Raw genomic sequence first — 24317 nt, forward strand, 5'->3', positions numbered from 1 at the left:
GACAACGCCGCAGACACAGACGGGCGCACCGCCAGCGCGTCACGGTCGCCAGGGGGCGGTAGAGAGGCCCGCCCTGCAGCAGGGGCGCTCCGCCTGGACAGTTACCCACACGGCATCCTGAGGCGAACCAATTTTAAACGCCTCTTCTCAGTAAACCGGCTACAATTTACACTAACAATTTGAACTAGAACCCCTCTGAGTAGGTTTTGAATTTGTTTTTTCACTTTTTCATTTTTAATACAAACCCCCTGACTGTGCTCAATTGTCAAGCTGCATGCATGAAAAACTGGCCAGCCCGAACAGTGTGATTAATCATGAGCAGACGGGCCTGCCAGGAGCCCATTAAGTGCTTCCTTATCGTTAAGGTAGGACAAGTATTTATATCGGAAAACTCATGTGTAGCTTGATCTTTAGGGGACAGGACCACCAACCAATACATGCAGATTTTGTGTGTGTGGACAGAAGGTACTTTTGACATTCAGTTTTGCTATATAGAAACAGAATGAGTAAATGAACTTTTTCTTTTCTTTTTCTTTTTTCTTTTTTTTTTTTTTTTTGCAAGAGGTAAGTAAAAGATTCAACTTGATTCTTCTAGAGGGGGGAAAAAGGAGTTGAAAGTAGGTCTTCATTTTGCAGTCATCATCTGTACGAATTCTTCGTAGTTGACCTGCCCGTCTCCGTCGATGTCTGCTTCTCTGATCATCTCATCTACTTCCTCATCTGTTAGCTTCTCTCCCAGGTTTGTCATGACGTGGCGGAGCTCTGCGGCGCTGATGTAACCGTTGCCATCCTTATCAAAGACTCGGAATGCCTCGCGGATTTCTTCTTCACTGTCGGTGTCTTTCATTTTTCTAGCCATCATAGTCAAAAATTCTGGGAAGTCAATGGTGCCACTACCATCAGCGTCCACCTCGTTGATCATGTCGTGCAATTCGGCTTCTGTTGGGTTCTGGCCCAACGACCTCATGACGGTTCCAAGTTCCTTGGTTGTGATGGTGCCATCACCGTCTTTGTCAAACAGGGAGAAAGCTTCCTTGAATTCAGCAATCTGCTCTTCGGTCAGCTGATCAGCCATGGTGCGAGCGAGGCAGGGAGGCCGAGAGAGCGAGGGTGGCCGCGCAGGGGCCGGGACCGCAGGGCGCCTCCGCTACAGCTGCTGCCGGGGCCCCGTGTGCGCTGAGCGCTGTGCCGCCGCCGACAGCCGCTGCCGCCAACTGCGCTAACGGCTCCGCACCAGCCAGGCTCCCAGCACCGCCGCCGCCAAGATAGGATTTAAATCTGGAATCAGATTTAAATTAAATTTAAATCCCAATTTAACTGTTCGTTAAATTGGGCTCTGAAGCCCTGAACTCTTTCCACTGTCTTTCAGACTGTCTTAACTATTTATCACTGGGGAGTGTGGAGGAATCTCCAATTTTAATCACAACCCCAGAAATTTGTAGAAAGAAAGAAAACTAAAAAAATTCTCCCTTCTGGAGTGTACTGGGCAACTTTTCAGATTGTCGAGGCAGGCATGGTGTTTGGGGGCAAGGGATAAGCACATGATGGGTGGCTTGCTTTTGTCAAGTCCTGTGGAAAGTTAGGTTACTGAATATTTGGTTACATTTTTTTTAATTTTTACTTATGTATTTATTTTGGCTGTGCTGGGTCTGTGTTGCTGCGTGGGCTTTTCTCTAGTTGTGGAGATGAGGTCTGCTCTCTACTTGTGGTGCATGGGCTTCTCATTGCGGTTGCTTCTTTTGTCGTGGAGCATGGGTTCTAGGTCACGTGAGCTTCATTGATTGCAGTTCCCGGGCTCTAGAGCACAGGTTCAGTAGTTGTGATGCCTGGGCTTAGTTGCTACACATCATGTGGGACCTTCCCAGATCAGAGATGGAACCCATGTCTTGTGCACTGGCAGGTGGATTCTTCACCACTGAGCCACCAGGGAACCCCCGTCTCTGGTTACTTGACTGAATGTTCAGAATCACCCTGGGGGGAAAAAAAAGCTAGATCAAGTCAACACATATCATCCTTAAGCAGCAGGCTTAGGAAGGTTTCTAAGACAGCAGTGAATGCTTTCAACATAAAGGGCAGAATGAGGTCAGTTCCACATAACCCTTGGAGACTGAACTGTGCAAGTTCCCATGGTAACAGGTTTTTGTTCTACCCTAAGGAGATGTGGGAAACTGACAAGAAACTGAAAGCCTTTACAACTCTCCTTACTGTGTGATTTCTGGCTTGAAGTACTTGGCAAGGAAAGGTTGGCTGGTAAGGGCGAGGAGGAGAGTAGTAGGAGCCAGTGTTTTAGCTCCTGGTGGAGTCAGGAAAATGGAAGCATCAGCTCAGTCAGAGGTCTGGTTATAGTTCAAAAACAGCAGTCACTATGCTTGACTCAGTATTGAGGACTGGGGATGTCAGGAGGGATTACCTGTAATCACCACATTGACTCTGATGAGGCAGAATAATTAATATTTGTTCTGGACTCAGGAGCTCAAAAAGCCCTCTCAGGGTCTCTTGCTCCTCCGAGGCACACACCTCCCCAAGGTGGGATTATCGTCATGGTGCCCATTTTCCAGATGAGGAAACTAAGCTTAAGGGACTTGATCATAATGACACAGCTAAAGAGCTGAGGAGCCAAAGTGCAAACCCAAGACACTAGTCCCCATGTTTGTGTGTTTCTGCTATGCACTCAGTATGAGGGGAGAGCTGGCATTAACTGGTTATGCAGAAGCAAGGGAGGAAGGACATTACCAGCCATCTCCAGTGCTGCACACCTTACTCTGATCTAAGGGCCCTCACGCTTAGAAAATTCTGTGTTTTGCTTTCAGTCTTTCCTTTTTTTCCCCTTGAGTTTATGGTTGCAGGATCTGATATCAGTTGAAACTATTTGTTGTTGAGCTGAATAGTCCCAGGATAGATCCTTGTTGAGCAGGAGCCATCAGTACCTTCATTTTCACCCCAGTGATGTCAGATCTGGAGAGTTATACTGAGCTGAGCCCTCACCAACAGCCCCTTCACCTCCGGGATATTCTGCAGCCTCCCCTTTGAAGGTGGTGACCAAGGGCACCGCACTGACCTCCATTCACCAGGGGTAGTATAGTCTCCTCTGAGCCTCATCATCTTCTGCTAGATTGAGTTTCCTGTGTTCGAGGTATGTGAGCTGGATTTCATCAAGATAGAAAATAGTGGAAAGAAGTTGAGGGCAAGAGACAAAAACGGCAGGGGCCAGTGGCTGTATACTCCTCACCCCCTCCCCCATGAAGTGGGACTCAACAAGGGCCAGGGGCCATCTCTTGGTTTCAGCTGTCACTGCTCCAGTTTTGTCAGCCCCCACACAGGGCTCTGTGACAGAAAGTGGGCTCCCGGACACCTGAAAAATGTCGGTCTCCCCACCCCCTCCCCCCTCACCCCTTCCTCCCATAGACTCTGTCCTCCTCGCATGTGTCTCACATGGTGACAAACCACAGCTCACCCTGTGGTTGGGACAACTTGAACTGGTTACTGAAATTTAAAAATGGGGAGACAATCACGGCGACATGGGTTTCTAGCCTCCCTTGGAGACCAGGCAGGTCTGGCCACGCTGAGTCTACCTCTTACCTGCAGAAGGTGCCCGAGTCGGGATGGAGCTTTCAGAGGACATGGTTTCTGACCCTGTGTCCCTGTATGGCCTGTGTAGGCATCTGGGTTTGAGAGCTCTATGGGGGTGAAAGCTCAGAGGAGACATCAAAACAGTGGAAAGAAGGAAAGAATGAGGGAAGGAGGAACAAAAGAAGGAAAGAAAACGTTTTTGTCCCTGGATTTGTCAGTGAGGAAACAGTGATGCGTTGTCTCTACTCGGTGGAGGGAATGCAGATCTGCACCTGTTCCTTTCCCGCCTTGGTCCCAGTCTGATCTCCTTAGAGTGGGAGGCATCACCCCGCAAAGAGCTTCTGTCCCTGTACCTGTGGATGCTGTGTGAGCACCTCCCCACATTTTTTAAGTTTTTAAGTTCATAGTTTAAGCATTCTTTGGCATTGCCTTTCTTTGGGATTAGAATGAAAACTGACCTTTTCCAGTCCTGTGGCCACTGCTGAGTTTTCCAAATTTGCTGGCATATTGAGTGCAGCACTTTCACAGCATCATCTTTCAGGATTTGGAATAGTTCAACTGGAATTCCATCACCTCCACTAGCTTTGTTCATAGTGATGCTTTCTAAGGCCCACTTGACTTCACATTCCAGGATGTCTGGCTCTAGGTCAGTGATCACACCATTGTGATTATCTGGGTCGTGAAGATCTTTTTTGTACAGTTCTTCTGTGTATTCTTGCCATCTCTTCTTAATATCTTCTGCTTCTGTCAGGTCCATACCATTTCTGTCCTTTATTGAGCCCATCTTTGCATGAAATGTTCCTTTGGTATCTCTGATTTTCTTGAAGAGATCTCTAGTCTTTCCCATTCTGTTGTTTTCCTCTATTTCTTTGCATTGATCACTGAACAAGGCTTTCTTATCTCTTCTTGCCATTCTTTGGAACTCTGCATTCAGATGTTTTTATCTTTCCTTTTCTCCTTTGCTTTTCGCTTCTCTTCTTTTCACAGCTATTTGTAAGGCCTCCCCAGACAGCCATTTTACTTTTTTTGCATTTCTTTTCCATGGGGATGGTCTTGATCCCTGTCTCCTGTACAATGTCACGAACCTCACCGAGGCCAGAGGCGGTGGGCAGGAGGAGCTACCCCACACCCCCATGCCCGAGGCCAGGGGCGGTGGCCAGGAGGACCAACCCCACGTCCAAGGAGCCGTGGCTGCATGGGAGCAGGAGGGCCTAGAGGAGCTATCCCACGTTGAAGGTCAGGAAGGGTGGCGGTGAGGAGATACCCCTCGTCCAAGGTAAGGAGCAATGGCTGCACTTTGCTGGAGCAGCCGTGAAGAGATACCCCACGCCCAAGGTAAGAAAAACCCAAGTAAGATGGTAGGTGTTGCAAGAGGGCATCAGAGGGCAAACACACTGAAACCATACTCACAGAAAACTATTCAATCTAATCACACTAGGACCACAGCCTTGTCTAACTCAATGAAACTAAGCCATGCCTGTGGGGCAACCCAAGGTGGGCGGGTCATGGTGGAGAGATCTGACAGAATGTGGTCCACTGGAGAAGGGAATGGCAAACCACTTCAGTATTCTTGCCTTGAGAACCCCATGAACAGTATGAAAAGGCAAAATGATAAGATACTGAAAGAGAAACTCCCCGAGTCAGTAGGTGCCCAATATGCTACTGGAGATCAGTGGAGAAATAACTCCAGAAAGAATGAAGGGATGGAGCCAAAGCAAAAAGAATACCCAGCTGTGGATGTGACTGGTGATAGAAGCAAGGTCCGATGCTGTAAAGAGCAATATTGCATAGGAACCTGGAATGTCAGGTCCATGAATCAAGGCAAATTGGAAGTGGTCAAACAAGAGATGGCAAGAGTGAATTTTGACATTCTAGCAATCAGCGAACTGAAATGGACTGGAATGAGTGAATTTAACTCAGATGACCATTATATCTACTACTGCAGGCAGGAATCCCTCAGAAGAAATGGAGTAGCCATCACGGTCAACAAAAGAGTCCGAAATGCAGTACTTGGATGCAATCTCAAAAACGACAGAATGATCTCTGTTCATTTCCAAGGCAAACCAGTCAATATCACAGTAATCCAAGTCTATGCCCGAACCAGTAACACTGAAGAAGCTGAAGTTGAAAGGTTCTGTGAAGACCTACAAGACCTTTTAGAACTAACACCCAAAAAATATGTCCTTTTCATTATAGGGGACTGGAATTCAAAAGTAGGAAGTCAAGAAACACCTGGAGTAACAGGCAAATTTGGCCTTGGAATACGCAATGAAGCAGGGCAAAGACTAATAGAGTTTTGCCAAGAAAATGCACTGGTCATAACAAACACCCTCTTCCAAAAACACAAGAGAAGACTCTATACAAGGACATCACCAGATGGTCAGCACCAAAATCAGATTGATTATATTCTTTGCAGCCAAAGATGGAGAAGCTGTATACAGTCAGCAAAAAACAAGACCAGGAGCTGACTGTGGCTCAGACCATGAACTCCTTATTGCCAAATTCAGACTTAAATTGAAGAAAGTAGGGAAAACCACTAGACCATTCAGGTATGACCTAAATCAACTCCCTTATGATTATACAGTGGAAGTGAGAAATAGATTTAAGGGCCTAGATCTGATAGACAGAGTGCCTGATGAGATAGCATATGTAGTCAAGCAAAGAATTACTCTTACTCTTATTGGTGTTTTCTCACCAACAGAAACATTATGGTTCTATGAAGACCGTTGGGAAAATAAGTTTGAGATAATGTTCAGTTGAGTCTCCACTTAGCCCACTTCAAGATATTTTTTTTAATATTTTGCATTTCATAAACATTCTATACATCACGGATGCATTAATATATTATTGATTTGTTCCACAATAACAGTTTATCAAGCCTCTTGTAATTCTTTTTCATTGCAGCTCTGATGAAGAAATTTAGACACACATCACTTCCGATATTTACTGTTGAAAAAAAACAACAGTTACTTCTACTGTCACCTTGCCCCCTATATCAACTCTGCAATGGGTCCTCTTCCAGTCTCCTGAAACTGCTCATAGTCCAGTGCCATCCCAAAGGGGCCAGGCACACATAACCACACCCATGTTGCTGATTTGCACATGGATGGTAACTGCAGGGTGTAGAGATATGTTTCAGGGTGGGGTGGCAAGAGTGAAGTCAGTTCCCCTCCAACAGGCCTATGCCAGCCTTTCCTCGTCTCCCTAAAGAGGAAATCCCTCACTCCTTTGGCCTCCCACCAACATCTCTGTTGTTTTCTCCACCTGGGCCTGTCCTTTGGGGGTGGTCTCTTTATTGATCTCCATGACTTGGTGGTGGGTTCCTAAATCAGCCCTCTGTCTTGTGGGTCCACCACAGCACCTGGCATATAGTAAGTGCCTAGTAAATTTGTACTGAATGAATAGATGAGGAAGGAAAGAAAGAGACATTTCTTTTGCTGATGTATGTCTTGCCTGAGTAAAGGCCCATAGTATGCATTGTGTTGGGCTGTGTTTTCCACCTGATTCATTCATTCTTGCTCCTTTTCTCCTCTGGGCCTGCGTTCACCTCTGATTCTTGCTATACCCAGCCTAGACCTCTGTCTAGGGTCTCCAGGTAAGAACCTGTGATGCTTCCACTCCCAAAGTGCCAAACCATGGCAGCTCAAACCAAATGGTTTATACCTCTGCCCCTGGAGGAAGCCCATAAAGGATGAAGGCTCTCTGTACCCTGGATCACCCGTTATATGAGTGGCATCCTCCCCAGAAGCATTGGAAAGGGTGCTATATGCCAGGTGCTGTGGTAGGCCCACAGGATAGAGGGCTGATTTAGGAACCCACCACCAAGTCACAGAGATCAGTAAAGAGACCACCCCCAAAGAGGGAAGGGAAGGGGCGTGCTGGTCCCTGGAAGAGGGGGATGGCTCAGGAGTCCACATGGGCCTGCCACATGGGAAATGGAGCTGGAAAGGACACAGTGGACGTGGGTGGAAGAGAGCTGACAGCTGGGATGGGGGACAAAAGGGAACCATCTCAGTGCGAAACTCTTCAATCAGAGCCCCCCAAGAGCAGAAGGCCACTGCCAATATGCCTCTGAGTTGGAAGGAAGAGAATCTATTTTTATTACCCTTTAACATCCCTCTGAATGAGGAGGTGGTGGAGTTGGTGGGGTAGTCATAAACTCTCCCACGGTCTAGAACATCCCCCAGCCACTACATTTGTTGACATTTCTCTCTGATTTCAACGTCATGGTTCTGGAGTAAACTGGAAATCACATTGCCTGTGGGGGCAGGGCCAAATGACAGTATAAAGCCAATCACAAGACCCTATGCCCTCAGCAGGATGGTTGGTCCAGGGCTGGACACAAGATCTGAGGTAGACCAATCAGAGACCTCCAAGGTAAACTAATGTTTTCTGAACTTCTTTCCTTCCTGGTTAAATGCCCAAGAGATATAAAACCCTGGGACAAGATCCAGCCTGGTTATGATGCACCTCCCAGACCCAAAGAGAGGTACCCATTCATACCAACACCACTGAGATAAAATCCTTTATTCTTTACTGAGAATAGGGTTTTGCAGAGCAACAAACACAGTTCCTCAGCATTCCTGGGAAGGAGTGCCCTACATGTGAGTGAGTGTGTGCTTGGAGTGGGCCTGATTGATTTCTGTAGCAGCCCAGCATTTACACTGCGGGAGCCAGGCCAATTCTGTGGTTTCCTCGATCAAAAACCGAGAAATACCGCCTCAGGAAGGCGTCACCCAGTATCCAGGTCTCTGATTTGGTCACTTTCTCTGTGCCTCCTAGAAAAGCGCTGAAGCAGAGGTTGCAAGTACTCTGAGGGAGACAGAAATGCACACCAGTCAGCTTGAGCCCTTACATGCCACCCCCCTCAATATGCAGAGCTGGTAGGTTCTCCGTTTTATTTCCCTCCTTGGTAAGAAACAAGTGGCTTTCTCCACAGCTGCAGAAAAGGGCATACATCCAAGACTAAGAAGGGTCAATACCTGTGATTTTCCTGAGGGAAGGGAGTGGAAGAGGGGAGGATTGGGAGTATGGGATTATCAGATGCAAACTGATAAAGTGAGGATGGATAAACAATAAAGTCCTACTGTATAGCACAGGGAACTGTATTCAGTATCTCATAATAAATTGTCATGGGAAAGAATAGGAAAAGTGTATATATACACACATATATGTGTATGTGTGTGTGAAACTGAGTCATTTCTCTGTATGGCAAAAACTAACGTATCATTGCAAATCAACTATACTTCATTAAAAATTTTTTTAAAAGAACAAGAATGGTCTGTGGTTCCCCTTACACTGCTGTTTTCCTTCTGTCTTCTTTCCTTCTGACACTGGCTAGATGTTTTCTCTGCACAGAACGCCTTTTCTTCTCCCCTTTCCCCACAACCCTTTTCTTTTAAGACTGTGCTCAGGCCTTCTAGGAAGCCTTCCTGAGCCCACAATCACTATCCTTAGCCACTCCAGGCTGGGTCGGGTGACTTGCCCTGGTGTCCCCCTAGTCTCTAGGCTTCATCACCCCTAATCTGTCCCTGTCCCACCTTTGCACAGCCCCTAGGGGTGCCATGTGCATGGAATCCAGTATAGAGTTGTCTCAACACAAGCAGGCTTCCTCATTCCTCCCTGAGGCTGATGGTTTAGAATTACTGCAATTTCCTCTCTTCCTCAAAGCCTTCTTTGAGCCCATCAGCCTGCTCTGAACTCCCGCAGGGAGCTGATGTGAAGCCTCCACCCCGTACCAGGGCTGAGCAGTCACTGTGCACCCTTTATTCACCTTAGTATCCATCCTTCCCACAGAGGGGTCAGTACCCCAACTCACAGAGGAGGCCTTGGGGCTTAGCAAGGGGAAGTTGCAGCCAAGGATTAAGGCAATCATGTAATTTATCACCCCAATCTGGACACTTTCGAGATAGGAAGGGAGACTGCTAAACACTATGGTGGGACAGCACACTGGGACTGCCCTCAGCCAACCCACCTTGTCACACGGTCTATTTCAGGGGTTCCTAGAGCTGACTTTCCATGTTTCTGCATCTGAGCTCTCTGGTTGAACTGAAGGTCTGTGAGGCCAGAGACCCTTAGTGTTCTCCTCTCCTGTAACTCCCACCATGCCAGCTAGTGTCTCTACATTTATTTCAGAAGGAGGGAGTGCCAGACTGCCCTTTACTCTCACGTGGTTGGTTTTGAGGGAGGCATTGGCCCAACCACAGGGCTCAGCAGCATCTGTAATGGTGCAACTGTCCTCTCGGCAGCAGCCCAAGGGTTCCTGCAAGTCCCAGATTTGAGAACTGGCCCCCAGGGTTGGCCCCTCACCGTCACGATGTAGTCTTCAGGGTGCATTGGGTAGTCAATGCCATTGATGGTGAAGATGATAGGAGGGATTGTAGTATGGACATGACATGAAATCAAGTACTGTAAGAGAAAGAGGGAGAGGGGTCAGCCCAGAAAATCCCTGTTGTATGGGCAGCCCTGGAGTGAACCTGTGGCATGATCCTTCACCTGGCAACCGTGGTAAGGCCTGGCGCGGACGAGTCTCTGAATGTTGGTGATCAGTCTTGTCGGGCCATGCACGAATGCGGTCCCGGTGTCCAGAATGGCCTGACATCTACTGGAACAACCAATCACTTTCCCATTCACGGAGATGCTGGGAGGCAGTGGAACAAAGCAGGCACCAGGGTCACTCTGAAGCCTCCCCCAGGAATGCCTCCTCTTTGACTATCTCCAGAACAGTCCTTCAGCTCTTGCCCTGACTCTGTTTCCCTTTGCTCTGCTCACATCACCTTCTTTGACTTCCTTTCAGTTCTTGGATGCATCAGGCTCTTCCTACCTCAGGTCGTGGGCTTGTGCTGGTGCCCTTCCTAGAAGATCCCCATCACCTCTGTATAGCTCATTTGTCCTCATCTTCCAGGTTCCACCTTAACTCTCCCATTCTGAAGGAAGTCTTTGCTCTGAACTAGATCAGGCTCTGGTCTTGCTCAGTCTCTGTGGACTCTTCCTCATGTCTAGCATGTACCAAAGTGGTAAATCACTATATATATAAGTTGTTTCATGTATGTTTGCCGTACTAGATGTAGGTCAAATTGTATCCTCAGTGCCTCCCTCAAGAACCTGGCATTTGTGGAATAAATGAATGAAAAATTTCAACTGGATACAGAGACCTGTATCTGGCCAATAATGGGTCAACTCACACATTGAAGATAGAGGTTCCCCCGGGTAGCAGATGCTCAGATTGTTGGTGGGGGAGACCAGACTGCCCTGGGAGTGTCTCCAGCACCACCCCTTACCCAAATCAGACACTGAGGGCCCTGCCAGGCAACGCCTGAGTTAGCTCAGGGGACCTCCAAAGGGTACCCAAGCTTTTTTCTGAGGATATCACCCAGAGTCCCATCATTATTGCCACTTGTTCTCATGCCTCTCCTGGATCCCAGCTTCCTTATTCTCTCAGCCCCTGCCCCACTGTGTGCCCAGGGTTGGGGGTGGGTAGGTGGTTTGTTTCTTTCTGTGAGTTGCTTTTAGGTCTCAAGAATGCAGACAAGGACTTCCCTAACCACTAATTCTAGTGGTTAGGAATTGCCCTTCCAAAGCAGGGGACATGGGTTGTTGGGGAACTAAGATCTCATATACCACCAGGCAACTAAGCTCAAATAGCCCAAAAACAGCCTGCGTGCTGCAACTGCTGAGCCCAAGGCCTGCAAACAGCGAGCTCAGGCACTTTAGAGCCAGCAGTCCACAACAGCTGAAGCCCTCGCACTGCAACTAGGGAAGCCTCCATACGCCACAGCTAGAGAAAGCCTGTGCTCTGGAAAATGCAGCCAAAATAAAAGACACAAGGGAGCCAACCTCCCTTGTGGAGGGCAGCCAACCTCTCTCCACAGCTAGGTAGCTTCTCCCTAAAGAGACTAGTTTTCCCAGGTTTGTCCAGGACTTTGTTTCTGAAAATGAAAATGAAAGTGAAAGTCGCTCAGTCGTGTCCAACTTTTTGCGACCCTATGGACTGTATAGTCCATGGCTAAACAGGCAATTTTGTGTACTGAGAATCCCCTCGGTCTCAGATAGCTACGGGCATCTTATCACAACCCTGTTCAGGCTGGTGAAATTCTCCTTCATCCTCTGTTCACTGCACATTAGGGTCCTCAAACCATGCTCCCTACCTCACAACATGGTAGGTACACCCCTCCCAGGGCTACACACATCTACCTGGACCCTGTTCAGGACCCTGGTCAGAGCCCTGGTCAGGAGGCCTGGGGCAATTATGGGTGGTGTGTGTATCTGTATTTCTGTGTCTGCTCATGTGCATCTGAATGTGTCTGTGTTTCTGTGTGTGTGTATCCGTGTGCCTGTGCATGTTTATATGTGTGCCTATATGTGTGTTACTGTGTGTGTCAGTGTGGGTCTATATGTGTGTCTCTGTGGGTGGAGAATAACTGTGTGTGACTAAGTGTCTGTGCATGCATTTGTGTGTGTCTGCCTGAGTCTGTGTGTACATGTGGTAACATCACTTGGGGTGGCCCTTAGAGAGAGAGGCTTACCGATCCACAGTTATCTGCCAGTAGAGAGATTTGGACACTGGTACCCAGTTGAGTTCTCCTTTGTAATAGGAATGGTCCACCCCACCAAGCATCACCACGCTGCCATTCTTCTCCTTGCTGGAGAAAGAAGGGGGAGTGTCATTGGAGAAGAGTAATGCCAGGCAATGACTGGCATTATCCACACAATGACTGTGCTTATCCACACATCAGAGGCGCTGCTACTGTCCCCATTTTACAGATGCAAAAATTGAGACATGTAGGGACTGAGAACCTGACTAAGGTTGGTCATGGGCTAATCAGAGGCACAGAAGTGGTTAGAGGCTGGGCAGCTTGGCCAGGCTTTGACCACCCAGCCTTCTGAAGAGAGCCTGGTCCCCTCTAGTGCCATGGGTGCTCAAAGATACCATCAGAAGACTCCCTGCAGGAGGGATCTAGCTTACCCTTGTCTAAACTATCATTCTTCAAAAGAGCTCAGGCCAGGGGGTGCTAAAGGTGTGGGTTCAGGCTCACCCAGGGTTGGATTCACTGGCCTGTGACCTGTGCCATCCATGGGGCCCACACTCACAGATCCCACATTTTCGTTTTTCACTGGTTCCTGCAAATTGTAACTAGCCCTGGGTTCCCGGTGAAATGTTATGAGTGGGGAAACATTCCTGCCATCCCTCTCCTTTTTCCACATCAAATCTATCAGCAAATCCTGTTGCCTTTTTCTGCAACCCATTTCCTGACACCTTCGGTTGCTCTCCCTCTTCCCTCCATCTCCCTGGACCAAGCTGCTGCCCTTGAGCCAATGAGCACGGCTCTGTTCCAATAAAACCTTATTTACAAAAAACCAGTGTTGGGGATAGGTGGGGCCCTAAGGACATAGTTCTCCTGGGCCAGACTATCAGGAAACCTCTGAATCAGGTGGTCTATAATTGTTTATGCAACTGCAAGTATCTTAAAACTAATCTAAAGAGAGGGCTTGTCCAGCTAAGACTTACTTGTTCAAGTAGAAGGCAAACACGGGCTCAGAAATGACTTTTTGTAGCATCAGGCTGTCAAAGACAGGGATGATCCTGGAGGTGGCGAGGCTGGGGTAGCCCAAACCCAGGACTCCCTCAAAAGGTACAAATGGCAGGATCTTGCTAATCTGCCTGTAGGTCAGGGCAAAAGTCTGGTTCATGATGACAAGGTCCCCGATCTGTGAGAGAGGAGAGTGTTCCCACATAAAGTATTGTGAAGTGGGGCTGGGGAGGAGATACCATTAGCACTGCAGAGAAGAACTGAGGCCTGGCTGTGTCTTGAGTTGATCTCAGATAGTTAGACCAATCTGGGACAGGAACTTGGTTTCCATTGGTGTGGGGATGTGGATTTTAACACCACCTGCTTGTCCTGCAAACACCATCTGAGTGAGTCAAATTGGCCTCATGCCTTCTGTACAGGTTGGGTAACCAAGACTCAGGACAAGACCAAATGGTTCCCACCTGAGGAAAAAGTGGGTAGAGAGCAGGGTAGTCTTCTCTTTGGCATCACTGTGATCTGATAACAGAAGTGGACTGAATTCATTGCAATGCATCATGGATTCTGCATCTGCCCAGGAAGATGTAAGCCCATTATACAAGGTCACTGGCTAGGTTCTTATGAAAACTCTGCTTGGAAAACAGGCTTTGGGGGATGTGGGTGTATGTGTATGTGTGTAAGTGAGAGAGAGCACACTAGAGAGGGAAAATACTCAGGGACTTTGGTGGAAACGGGCCATAGTTTTTATTTGACTCTCAGAGGCCCCCTAGAGTGAGAACCCTAACAGGCTCCTCCAATATGTGTGCCCACCTGCTTTCTCTGCCTGGATACCTAAAGCCCTCGGCTGCCCCTAGGGGCTCCAGATCAGTTTTATCCTCTCCCCAAATATCCAACACATGCTTGAATCCTGACTGACCAGCCCAGCTCCACCACCTACCACATGTGTGAACTTTGCAAGGCCCTTGCTTTCTGCACCTCAGTTCCCCTACCTGTATCATGAAAATAACAGAAGTACCTGCTGCATGGTGTTGTTGCAGGGTTAAATAACTATTACCATGAAAGTGCCCGGCACATTCTGAGAAGATAAACGTGATGATCTTCCCCCATCTCTCCCTGCTCCCAGCAAAATAAACCTTGAGCTTCTCAAGGGCAAAGGAGCTGCAAGGCCACACCCCAAGCCGCTCTCTGGGTTAGCCACTCTGAGAGATTCTGTTAGCAAGGATGCTCTCTCCCTAGGGACAGGGTTATTTGGGATGGGCCTCAAATATCTAAGGGACTTTGGGGAGGATGGGTCCTGTCATCTAGCCCTGCATCTGTTTTATAAGCAGCAGTTGCTCCCAGGGCTGGTCCTGACTCTGCTTCTGTTTCCACTTTACCCGAACAATGTCACGGCCAAAAAACCCAGTGATGTCCCCAAGCTCATTGCAAAAGTGCATGTGACGGTCTGTCATCTGGAAGGTGGTAGACCCACGAGGGTTGAAGAGTCTGTGTTTACCTGCAGACACAAAAGATGAGGGTCTGTCATGTGCCAAGAACCAAGAAGGAAGTGCAAGGGGGAGTACAAGATGGGCAAGGGGAGGGAAATGGTACTCACTACAGCCTGGATCGTGGCAGAAGACAGAGGACACCCAGAGGTCAGAGGAGCCGGTGTCAAAGAGGACGCTGAACTGTTTAGGGGGTGTTCCAATGCTGATGTTTCCAAAGTAGAACATCTACAGGACCAAGCAGGGAAGGTTAGGGCAGGCCTGGCTGCAGTGTCCACCCCCGATTCTCAGATACTCCTACCCTCTGGGTGTTCCTTGTCTCCTGACATCATGTTATCATGTTCCAAACACCCCACATCACAGCCTCTGCTCAGACTGGAGCCTTCACTTTAGAAGCATTCCAGTCTCCTCCTTGTATCCAGTATGAACACCTCCTTCTCCAGATGACCTCCTAGGTCACCCCAGACCACTCACTCTAATCTCAGACCATGTCCAATCAAAAGCATGCAGGTGACCCTTTCATTTGATGTGTGTTTACTCTTTGCCTCTCTCTTGCTCATTCTTGAAGAAGAGATGATACCTCTTTTTCAAATCAGTAATAGTAACTATAGTGTTAGATTTTTATGGCATCACGTGCCATGGTGGCTCAGTAACTTTTTACCGCTGTCCTTCTTGGATCCATGGAAGCTGAACATCCTCTTCCTAGGGTTTCACACTTGATTGATCTTCTGATCAGCCATGATTGAGCCTTCATCTGTAACTCAATGGCTCACTTCATTCAGAAAGAAAAATCTACTTAAACTAATATCTTTAGCAAAGAACTGGGGGTTTAATGGTCACCTGGTCATTGCTGGGCCCAGTCACCACAGACCAAGAGTTGAGGATGAGAATGCCTTCTCCTCTGGGAGTGGGGTCCCTGTTCCCACAGTGTTTCTGCCTCCTGCAGGAGCCCCAACCCCAACATCCTACCTGGTACCTCCAGATGAGCCCCAGTGCTAGGCCAGAGCACCAGGGGTGCTGGGGAGCACCATCCTCCCAATATACTCACATCCTTTAAGTTCCTCAGGGGATGTGTAGAGAATTTCTGGTCATTAGCAGAATTCTGGGACAGGCTGTAAGCGTGTTCTTCCAGGAAACTGTTCATCAAGTTTTTTCCCTTGAGAGTTTTTTGCATGGTGCTCATCTTCATTAGCGGGATTCTTTCACAGAGCAATGAGGAAGAGAAAACAAAGAGGAGGCCACAGTCAGATGTCCATGTTAGAGTATAACTGTCATACCTGGCATTGTAATGACACTGTGTATTTTCCAAGCATTTTTGTGAGTGTCGTGTTATTATCAAGATGCCATGGAAATACCATTGCAAAGACCTAGGTCTGAATACAGGTTCTGTCATGTAATCTTGGGTAAGGCATATGACCAGTAGAAGTCTCAGTTTCCTCATTGGTAAAAAGGTAGAATGTAATAATCCACACCCCCCATATAGAATGTTTTGTGTACTAACTGAAATTATATGATAGATATATCCATTATATAGATGGATATAATATACTTGATATATAGGATGTCTCAACAGTGACAGTCATTAGCATTGTTGTGGCCATCCCAGTGTATCTTTCTCAAAAAAATCTCTTGAGAGGGAGGCAGAAGAGGGATCATTATCCTCTTTTCACAGGCTAGAAATCTTAAATGCAGGGAGTTTGTGACTTGACTGTGATCACACTGCTTCTTGGAAGTAAAACAGCTTAGAAATAATCTTGCTGATCTTCCTTCCTCCAGGGTTCAAGCAGAAGAGTGGGTTGAGAGAAGACACCAGGAGATGGAGAACAAATTAAGGAAGTTAAGAGGCTAGAGAAGGAAGGAAGAATCAAAATAGAAAAGAATAAAAGAAAAGAAAAAAACGCAGAGTTCTGCATGCACAGAGACATCCAAAGAGATGGAGAGATAAAAAAGAAAGATGCGGTGATGAAGAAACAGACACATATATGCACAAGTAGAGAGAAAGCAGAGAGAAGACTGAGAAGCAAATGCACGAGAAATGCTATTACGCAGGACCACACCTACAGTTGCACAGGTTGTCCACTGAACAATTCCAAGGAGTGCCATTTTCATCTAGGTCATGATGTGACTGAACCCCCCTAGTTGTTAAACCCTGAAGGCTTACCCTAAAACCCTTGCGCCCCACGGTGCCCATGGCAAGGTACTCATCAATAAGTGAGAATTGAACTTTAAGACTGCCAGGAAAAAATAAACAGAAAAGAAACAAGAAGGACTGTCAGGGATTGATTTCATTCCCTTCTAACCCTGATGAGTGGAAGCGGAAGACAAGAAAAATCCAAGGAAGAGAGATGATGCCACATACGATCTCTGTACTTACATGACTATGCACTCTGAGAGGGCCACCAGCCCAAGGATCCCAAGCAATTTCATGCTTCCGTCTTGGGTTCAAGCACTCAGAAAAGAGCAGGTTCTAAACAAGCAGTGGTGGTGATGATCACCTAGTTTTATATATTCTAATCTGTTGGAAGAGTCTCTATATGATAAGAAAAAAAACCCCTTGATAAAATCTTTAACTCCCTCAGTGTCTGTAAATTATGGGCTTGGAACATTCTCAGAATACAAGGGTTTTCACTGTAATCACTTCCTACGTGCTGGACTAAAAAACCAAATTGAGCTGCATAGACTAACTAGGAATGTGGAGACTCTTGCCATCTGGAGAGAAAAAAGAATACTAAGATTTTGATAAAAATTAATTATAGGGGCTCTGCTAGACATTTGTGATCTGATGTGGTCTTCATAGCAGCTTCATGAGATGAGATGTGCATTACTGTCCTTATTTGGAGAGGAGATTGCAAGAGGGAAAGAGGTTATATGGCAAAGTGAAGAATTTTGGGGCAGTGCAATGACTTACAAGTGGCTTTAGGTAGTGAGGCACAAGCACAGATCAGGGGCACCTTTGATGTCAGTCTGTGTCAAAGTTCTAGCCTGGAGCATTATTACAACTTCATGGTTTCAGTATTGGAAGTAATGTGATGTTGGCATTCACAAATACTTTATATCATCCAACAAACATATACGAAGGCTGGGGTCTAGATTCAGTTCAGTCAGTTCAGTCACTCAGCCACATCCAACTCTTTGAGACCCCAAAGACTGCACAACACCAGGCTTCTCTGTCCATCACCAACTCCTGGAGCTTGCTCAAACTCGGGTCCATCGAGTTGGTGATGTCATCCAACCATCTTATCCTCTGTCATCCTCTTCTTCTCCTGCCTTCGATCTTTCCCAGCATCAGGGTCTTTACAATGAGTCAGTTCTTCCCATCAGGTGGCCAAAGTATTGGAGCTTCAGCTTCAGCTTCAGCATCAGTCCTTCCAATGAATATTCAGGACTGATTTCCTTTAGGATGGACTGGTTGGATCTCCTTGCAGTCCAAGTGACTCTCAAGAGTCTTCTCCAATGCCACAGTTCAAAATCATCATCATTGTCACTGACATCATTGTTATTCAAACTGCAAGCAGGGATATGTGTGATATTTGGAGATTTTAATTTACTACCTGTGTGTCCTTGGGCAAGTTACTTACCCTATCTGCTCTTCATGTTCCCCATTTTTAAACAGGGGATAATAACCCAACTACCCCATGAGTTAATATGAGTAGGGTGCTTCTATTCATGGTAAATGCTATATCCATTTTATAAAAAGTTGTCAAGTGAAACAAACAAACAATGTGTGCGTTGGGAGTTAAGTTCTATTTGGGACAAACAAGCACTATAGCCTGGGAGACAACCTCTCATATAGCTCTGAGGAACTTTGCTGAGGAGGTGAGTGTGTGGGGGAGGTCAGTGGCTATGTGATCTGTTGAAGTGGGTAAGCAGTCAAGCACACATTTTGGCAGAGGTTTAGTGTTTGTTATGAAGAACAGATGTCTAGATTAACGATTCTAGTGCTTTTCTAGATATGAGAAGAAGAAAGAAGTAGGGTTCATAAAATCTGTTGAAAATATTTCTTTGAAGGCTCATTCTGTCAGTTTCACCAGAGCACAGAATACTGCATTCCTGACCTCCACCCTGAATTCTTTGCAGGATGTGTTGGAAGTCAGTGACATCTGTGTCTAATGACTGCATCCGGGGAGTGTCAGGTGGTGAGGAATAATGTGTAATTAGCAAAAGTAATCAGGTGTTTTGGATTCAAATTCATGCCTGTTCCACCTGCTGTATGTGAGGAACTTGTCTGGGCCTTGGGAGCTGCCTTGGGATCATGTCATGATGTGAGGGACCATCTGGTTCCATCTCTTGTTTTCAGATGAAGAATCAAGACCAAGAGAGCAGAAGGGGCTTGGCCAAGGTTGCTGTAGACCAAGGGAATTTCATGACAAGCTGGGGCCTGGAACTCAAGCAAGTTGGAGTTGGGGTATCAGTCCCTCAGGAGTTGTGTGATCTCAGTGTGAGGCTGTCCAGCTGTGGAATGAATCCTTGTGGGCCTCCAAGCCTGAGCTGGGTGAGTGGAGGCTTTCTGGACTCCAGCTGCTCTAGGAGCTGCTTTGGCACCGCTGCCTGGAGGAGAGGCAGTTTGTTCCATCTGACATGTAGCTGGCCCGAGGGCTTGAGCAGCTTCATTTGACCTCCTGGAATCTTATTCCAGCTGACACCAAGGTCAACGGGGATGAAAGTGTGAGGGGCTGCAGTGTGACACCAAAGGGGACCCAAACTTGAGTTGGAGCTTGGCCTGAGAAGTTTAGAAACAATCACACCAGTCCTTGCATCTTCCTGATAACAATGTGTCTGTGTGTAATGCTATGGGGAAATGCTCTCTGTTCGGCTGAAATGCATTCCTCTCCAGGGAGTGGCCTGTCCAGGTTCATCAGAAATGCTTTCCTCAAAAGAAAGACAGATTCACAGACTTCAAAAACAAATTTATTGTTTCTAAAGGGGAAAAGTAGAGATCAGTTGAGAGTTTGGGATTAACTTCATTTGCCATTTCCTTCTCCAGGGATCTTCCCAACCCAAGAATCGAACCAGTGTCTCTTAGTTCTCCTGCAATGCAGGCGGCTTCTTTACCACTAGCACCACCTGGGAAGCCCCAACATATACCCATTATTAAATAAAAAATGGGGCTTCCCTGGTGGCTTACACAGTAAAGAATTTGCCTGCAATGCGGGAGACCCAGGTTCAATCCCTGGGTCGGGAAGATCCCCTGGACAAAGTAATGGCAACCCACTTCAGTATTCTTGTCTGAGAAATCCCATGGACAGAGGAGCCTGACAGGCTACCATGCACAGCCATGGACAGGAGCCTGAGAGGAACCTGACAGTCCATGGGGTCTCAAACAGTTGGACACAACTGAGCAAATAATGCACGCACGCACACACGCACACACACACACACACACACACATACAATAAATAATCAACAAAGACCTACTGCATAGCACAAGGAACTATGCTCAATTTTCTGAAATAACCTATAAAGGAAAAGAATATTTATGGATACAAGTATATATACAACTGAATCACTTTATACCTGAAACTGAAAAAAATGATCATAACTCAACTATGCTGCTACTGCTACTAAGTCGCTTCAGTCGTGTCTGACTCCGTGCAACCCCATAGACGGCAACCCACCAGACTCCGCCGTCCCTGGGATTCTCTAGGCAAGAACACTGGAGTGGGTTGCCATTTCCTTCTCCAATCCATGAAACTGAAAAGTGAAAGTGAAGTCGCTCTGTCGTGTCCAACTCTTAGTGAACCCATGGACTGCAGCCCACCAGCCTCCTCCGTCCATGGGGTTTTCCCGGAAAAAATACTGGAGTGGGGTGCCATCGCCTTCTCCCAACTATACTCCAATGTAAAATTAAAATTAAAAAAGAATGCTCTAGAAACCAGAAGGAGCTCTTTGTTTGTGGGATTCGGATATGATGCTGGAGCAGGCAAAGGGGGTGTAGAGCACCTTGATATGATCTGAGGTTGCATTTTCCAAGGCTTTGGTGTGCTTAGGTTCTACTATCAATTTTGATTTGTCTTTGGAGGATCTAACACAAGGGCCCATAGATACCAGGTGGCCATTGGTTGAAGGCTGACAGGTAGGTGCTGGCGGGAGTGTAGAAGCCCAGCTCCCCCACCTTGGGTTGGGGCACTTTTGAGGCACAGCATAGGTTTCAGAGTTGCCTGTGGGAACAGGCTGAAGCTTCCCTCTCCAAGACTTGCATGAAATCACACCCAGGGTTGTGTTAAAAGGACCAACTGTCCAGGGCTACCCAGAGTCGAGGGTGTTCTCAGTACACAGAACAGCCAGTTTATAAACAAGGAAAGTCCAAAACAAACCAGGAAAACTGGTCTCCTGAGGAAGAAGCTACCCAGCAGTGGAGACAGGTTGACTGCAGTCTTGAGACCCCAAAGCAACTCCTAAAAGAAACATTCCCCTAACCATCGTTCCCCACCCCCTATCCTGGACACACAGTGGGGCAGGGACTAGGACTGAGAGAATCAGGAAGTTGGGATCCAGGAGTGGCCTGAGAAGAAGGAACAATAATTGAAGGGATTCTGTGTGATAGCCTCAGAAAAAAGCTTACCTGCCCTTTAGAGTCCCAGGAACTAGCTCACGCTCCCCGTCCTGGGGCCTCAGTGTCTGAGCCAGGTGAGGGGACCATGCTGGGAGATGCCCTCTCCCAGGGCAGCCTGTGTCTCCCCCACCACCATTCTGAGCATCTGCTGCCCCAGGGAACCTCCCTCCTCACTGTGTGGGTTGACCTATTATGGGTCACATGACAGACACAGGTCTCTGGGTGTCTCTCATTCATTCATTCAACAAACATACACTTGCATCCCCCGTGTGCTTGGCGCTTGAGGGAGGCACTGAGGATACAAACTCCCCTCACATCTAGTGAGGCAGACGTGCATGAAACGACTCACACACACGGTGAATTCTCACTTTGGTACATGCGAGGCGTAAGGAAGTACCTACAGAGAGTGAGCAAGACAGGAGCCTGAGCTAGTCCTGGGTGAAGACTTACCTGACAAAGTGACAATTATACTAGAACCTTGAAGATGAAGACAAAGTCTCTAGACAAAAGGCGGGGTCTTTTAGGAAGGACAACTATCCTTTGTCAAGGCCCTGAGGCACAAAGAAGCCTTGTACATTCAAGAATTGCGAGGAATTCAAAGAAGGAGATGTAACTAGAGCAAAGGAAAACAGAGCAAGAGCTGAAGGGCTGATCTGGAGATAGTCAGGGAGGGGGCAGTCGTGGGGGAGACTTCAGGTTGACCCTGGTGGGTTTTGTTTTGGTTTTAATATAAATTTATTTATTCTATTTGGAAGCTAATTACTTTACAATATTGTAGTGGTTTTCTCATACATTGACATGAGTACGCCACGGGTGTACATGTGTTCCCCATCCTGAACCCCACTCCTACCTACCTCCCCATCCCAACCCTCTGGGTCATCCCAGTGCACCAGCCCTGAGCATCCAGTATCATGCATTGAACCTGGACTGGAGATTCGTTTCATATATGATATTATACATGTGTCAATGCCATTCTTCCAAATCATCCCACCCTTTCCCTCTCCCACAGAGTCCAAAAGACTGTTGTATACATCTGTGTCTCTTTTGCTGTCTCACATACAGAGTTATCATTACCATTGTTCTAAATTCCATATATATGCATGAGTATACTGTTGCTGTCTAGGTTGGTCATAGCTTTTCTTCCAAGGAGCAAGCACCTTATAATTTCATGGCTGCAGCCACCATTTGCAGGGATTTTGGAGCCCTCCAAAACTGTCTTTCACTGTTTCCATTGTTTCCCCATCTATTTGCCATGAAGTGATGGACTGGATGCCATGATCTTAGTTTTTTGAATGTTGGGTTTTGAGCCAGCTTTTTCACTCTCCTCTTTCATTTTCATCAAGAGTCTCTTGAGTTCTTCTTGGTTTCTGCCATAAGGGTGGTGTCATCTGCATATCTGAGGTTATTGATATTTCTCCCGGCAATCTTGATTTCAGTTTGTGCTTCATCCACCCCAGCATTTCGCTTGATGTACTCTGCATAGAAGTTAAATAAGCAAGGTGACAATATGTATCCTTGACGTACTCCTTTCCCAATTTGAAACCAGTCCATTGTTCCATGTCCAGTCCTGTTAGAACTGGAGTCTAAGTTAGATGCTCGAAAGTCAAAGTCCAGTAAGACACAGTTGGCCCTTATCTTCAGGGAGTTAGCAGTTTAGAGGAGTTCTCCAAAACTTATGACCCCGGAGGCAAGAGAAATGATGGGAGGGCTGGGCAGGTGTCCTGCACAAAGGGCAGCACAGACCCTACCACTTAGGGCAGCCTCTCCTCAGCTCCAACCAGAGGATGCCATGCTGGAAAGCTGGCTAGTTGGCCAAGTTTCCAAAAGAAGTCAGAAGTCTGGACATTTATATAAAATCCCCTGATGTTAAATTTTAGTAAGGATTACTAAATTGGTTTTTTGTTTGTTTGTGTTTTTCAAAAACCGTAGTGTGAGCCAAACTATTGGAGCCAAGCTCCAACATCTGTGTGATGGATTCATTCACCTTGCAGGCTGTGCAGGTTTTTATTTATGGCTTCGAAGTAAGAATAGAGAGCAGACAGAGAGGGGATTCAATTCATGTCAGTTGACTGAAAAAGACACTGAATGCATCTCAACTATTTATTTTTCCATCCATTTGTGAAGAAAGATCACCAGGGCCATAGAAACCAACAAATGTATTGATGTTCATTGGCTGAGCATCTGATGTAATTCCCCAGTAGGATCAATGCCTTCAAACATCTTGGCTGCCAAACCAAACCTGCAAAGAAGTCTTTTTGAAGTGTGCTGTCTGTCAAAGAAGACTATGAAGACTTTTAGAGCTTCTTCTCAGCCTGAGGTGAACAGGGCTACCTATTAAGCTGTTATTCCAGCCAAAGTACATAGAGTGGAGTTTCAAGGCTCCTTCCAGGACTCCAAGGGCCTGGGTGCTCCTGCATAAGATCCAGTCAGGCCTATCCCCTGGGTAGATCATCAGGAGACTTCATGGTCACCAGTTGTGTATAGATGGGACACTGGGCCTTATCTTTCATTTTGCACATTGTTAAAATTCTGTTTTGGTGGTTCAAGCCCTAGGCAAGGTATTTGAAGCATCCTTTAGTAGTGCAATGTCAGTTTTAGGGATCTATCTCAAAGATGCAGTGAAAAGAATGCAAAAAGCCAGATGTACAAGCTGTTAGAGGCAACATGGTTTGTAAATGCAAAAGATTAGAAACCTATCTGAAGTGACCAAGTGACCAAGACAGGGGAGTCTTGAATAAGGCACAGGGCATCCAAACAACTGGAAATAATGCAAATGGAAGGAGGAGTGGAAGAGAGGGGGAGATCTTCAGGGCACCCTGTTTAGTTTTTAAAAAGAAGGACCAGAAGTCTGCCTATAGCTGCTGCTCTTGCACACACACACATATATTTTCTTTTTAAAAAATTATTTATTTATTTATTTATTTATTTGACTGCCTCTGGTCTGAGGGGTGGCACATGAAATATTCCTTGGATCATGCAGGATCTTTTTTGTTGTGATGCACAGACTCTCCAGCTGTAGTGGGTGAACTCAGTAGTTGCTCAGTGGCATGTGGAAACTTAATGCCCCAACTGGGAATCGAACCTGCATTCTCTGCCTTACAAGGTCGATTCTTAACCAGTGTACCACCAGGGAAGTCCCAATATATGTCTAGGGCACCAACTCATCATTCTGGCCACTGAGAA

The 24317-nt window shown here is 46.8% G+C and overlaps 2 protein-coding genes across 2 annotated transcripts; both read right to left on the reverse strand.

Moving 5' to 3' along the window:
- Window positions 1–363: 363 nt before the first annotated feature.
- Window positions 364–1258, reverse strand: LOC109554623 (calmodulin-1-like). The gene has a single exon (XM_070783258.1). The coding sequence runs from the start codon at window positions 1073–1075 to the stop codon at window positions 626–628; it is 450 nt and encodes a 149-aa protein (XP_070639359.1). The 5' UTR covers window positions 1076–1258; the 3' UTR covers window positions 364–625.
- A 6971-nt stretch (window positions 1259–8229) lies between these two features.
- LOC109554102 (pregnancy-associated glycoprotein 2-like) lies at window positions 8230–17008 on the reverse strand. Its single transcript, XM_019954413.2, has 9 exons — window positions 16956–17008; window positions 15630–15780; window positions 14692–14809; window positions 14474–14592; window positions 13079–13278; window positions 12096–12212; window positions 10066–10210; window positions 9880–9978; window positions 8230–8382 (listed from the first exon to the last, which is right to left on the reverse strand). The coding sequence occupies exons 1-9, from the start codon at window positions 17006–17008 to the stop codon at window positions 8230–8232; spliced, it is 1155 nt and encodes a 384-aa protein (XP_019809972.2).
- Between the last annotated feature and the right edge of the window lie 7309 nt (window positions 17009–24317).

This window comes from Bos indicus, chromosome 29 (genome assembly GCF_029378745.1).
Source record: "Bos indicus isolate NIAB-ARS_2022 breed Sahiwal x Tharparkar chromosome 29, NIAB-ARS_B.indTharparkar_mat_pri_1.0, whole genome shotgun sequence".
NCBI classification, from domain to species: Eukaryota; Metazoa; Chordata; class Mammalia; order Artiodactyla; family Bovidae; genus Bos; species Bos indicus.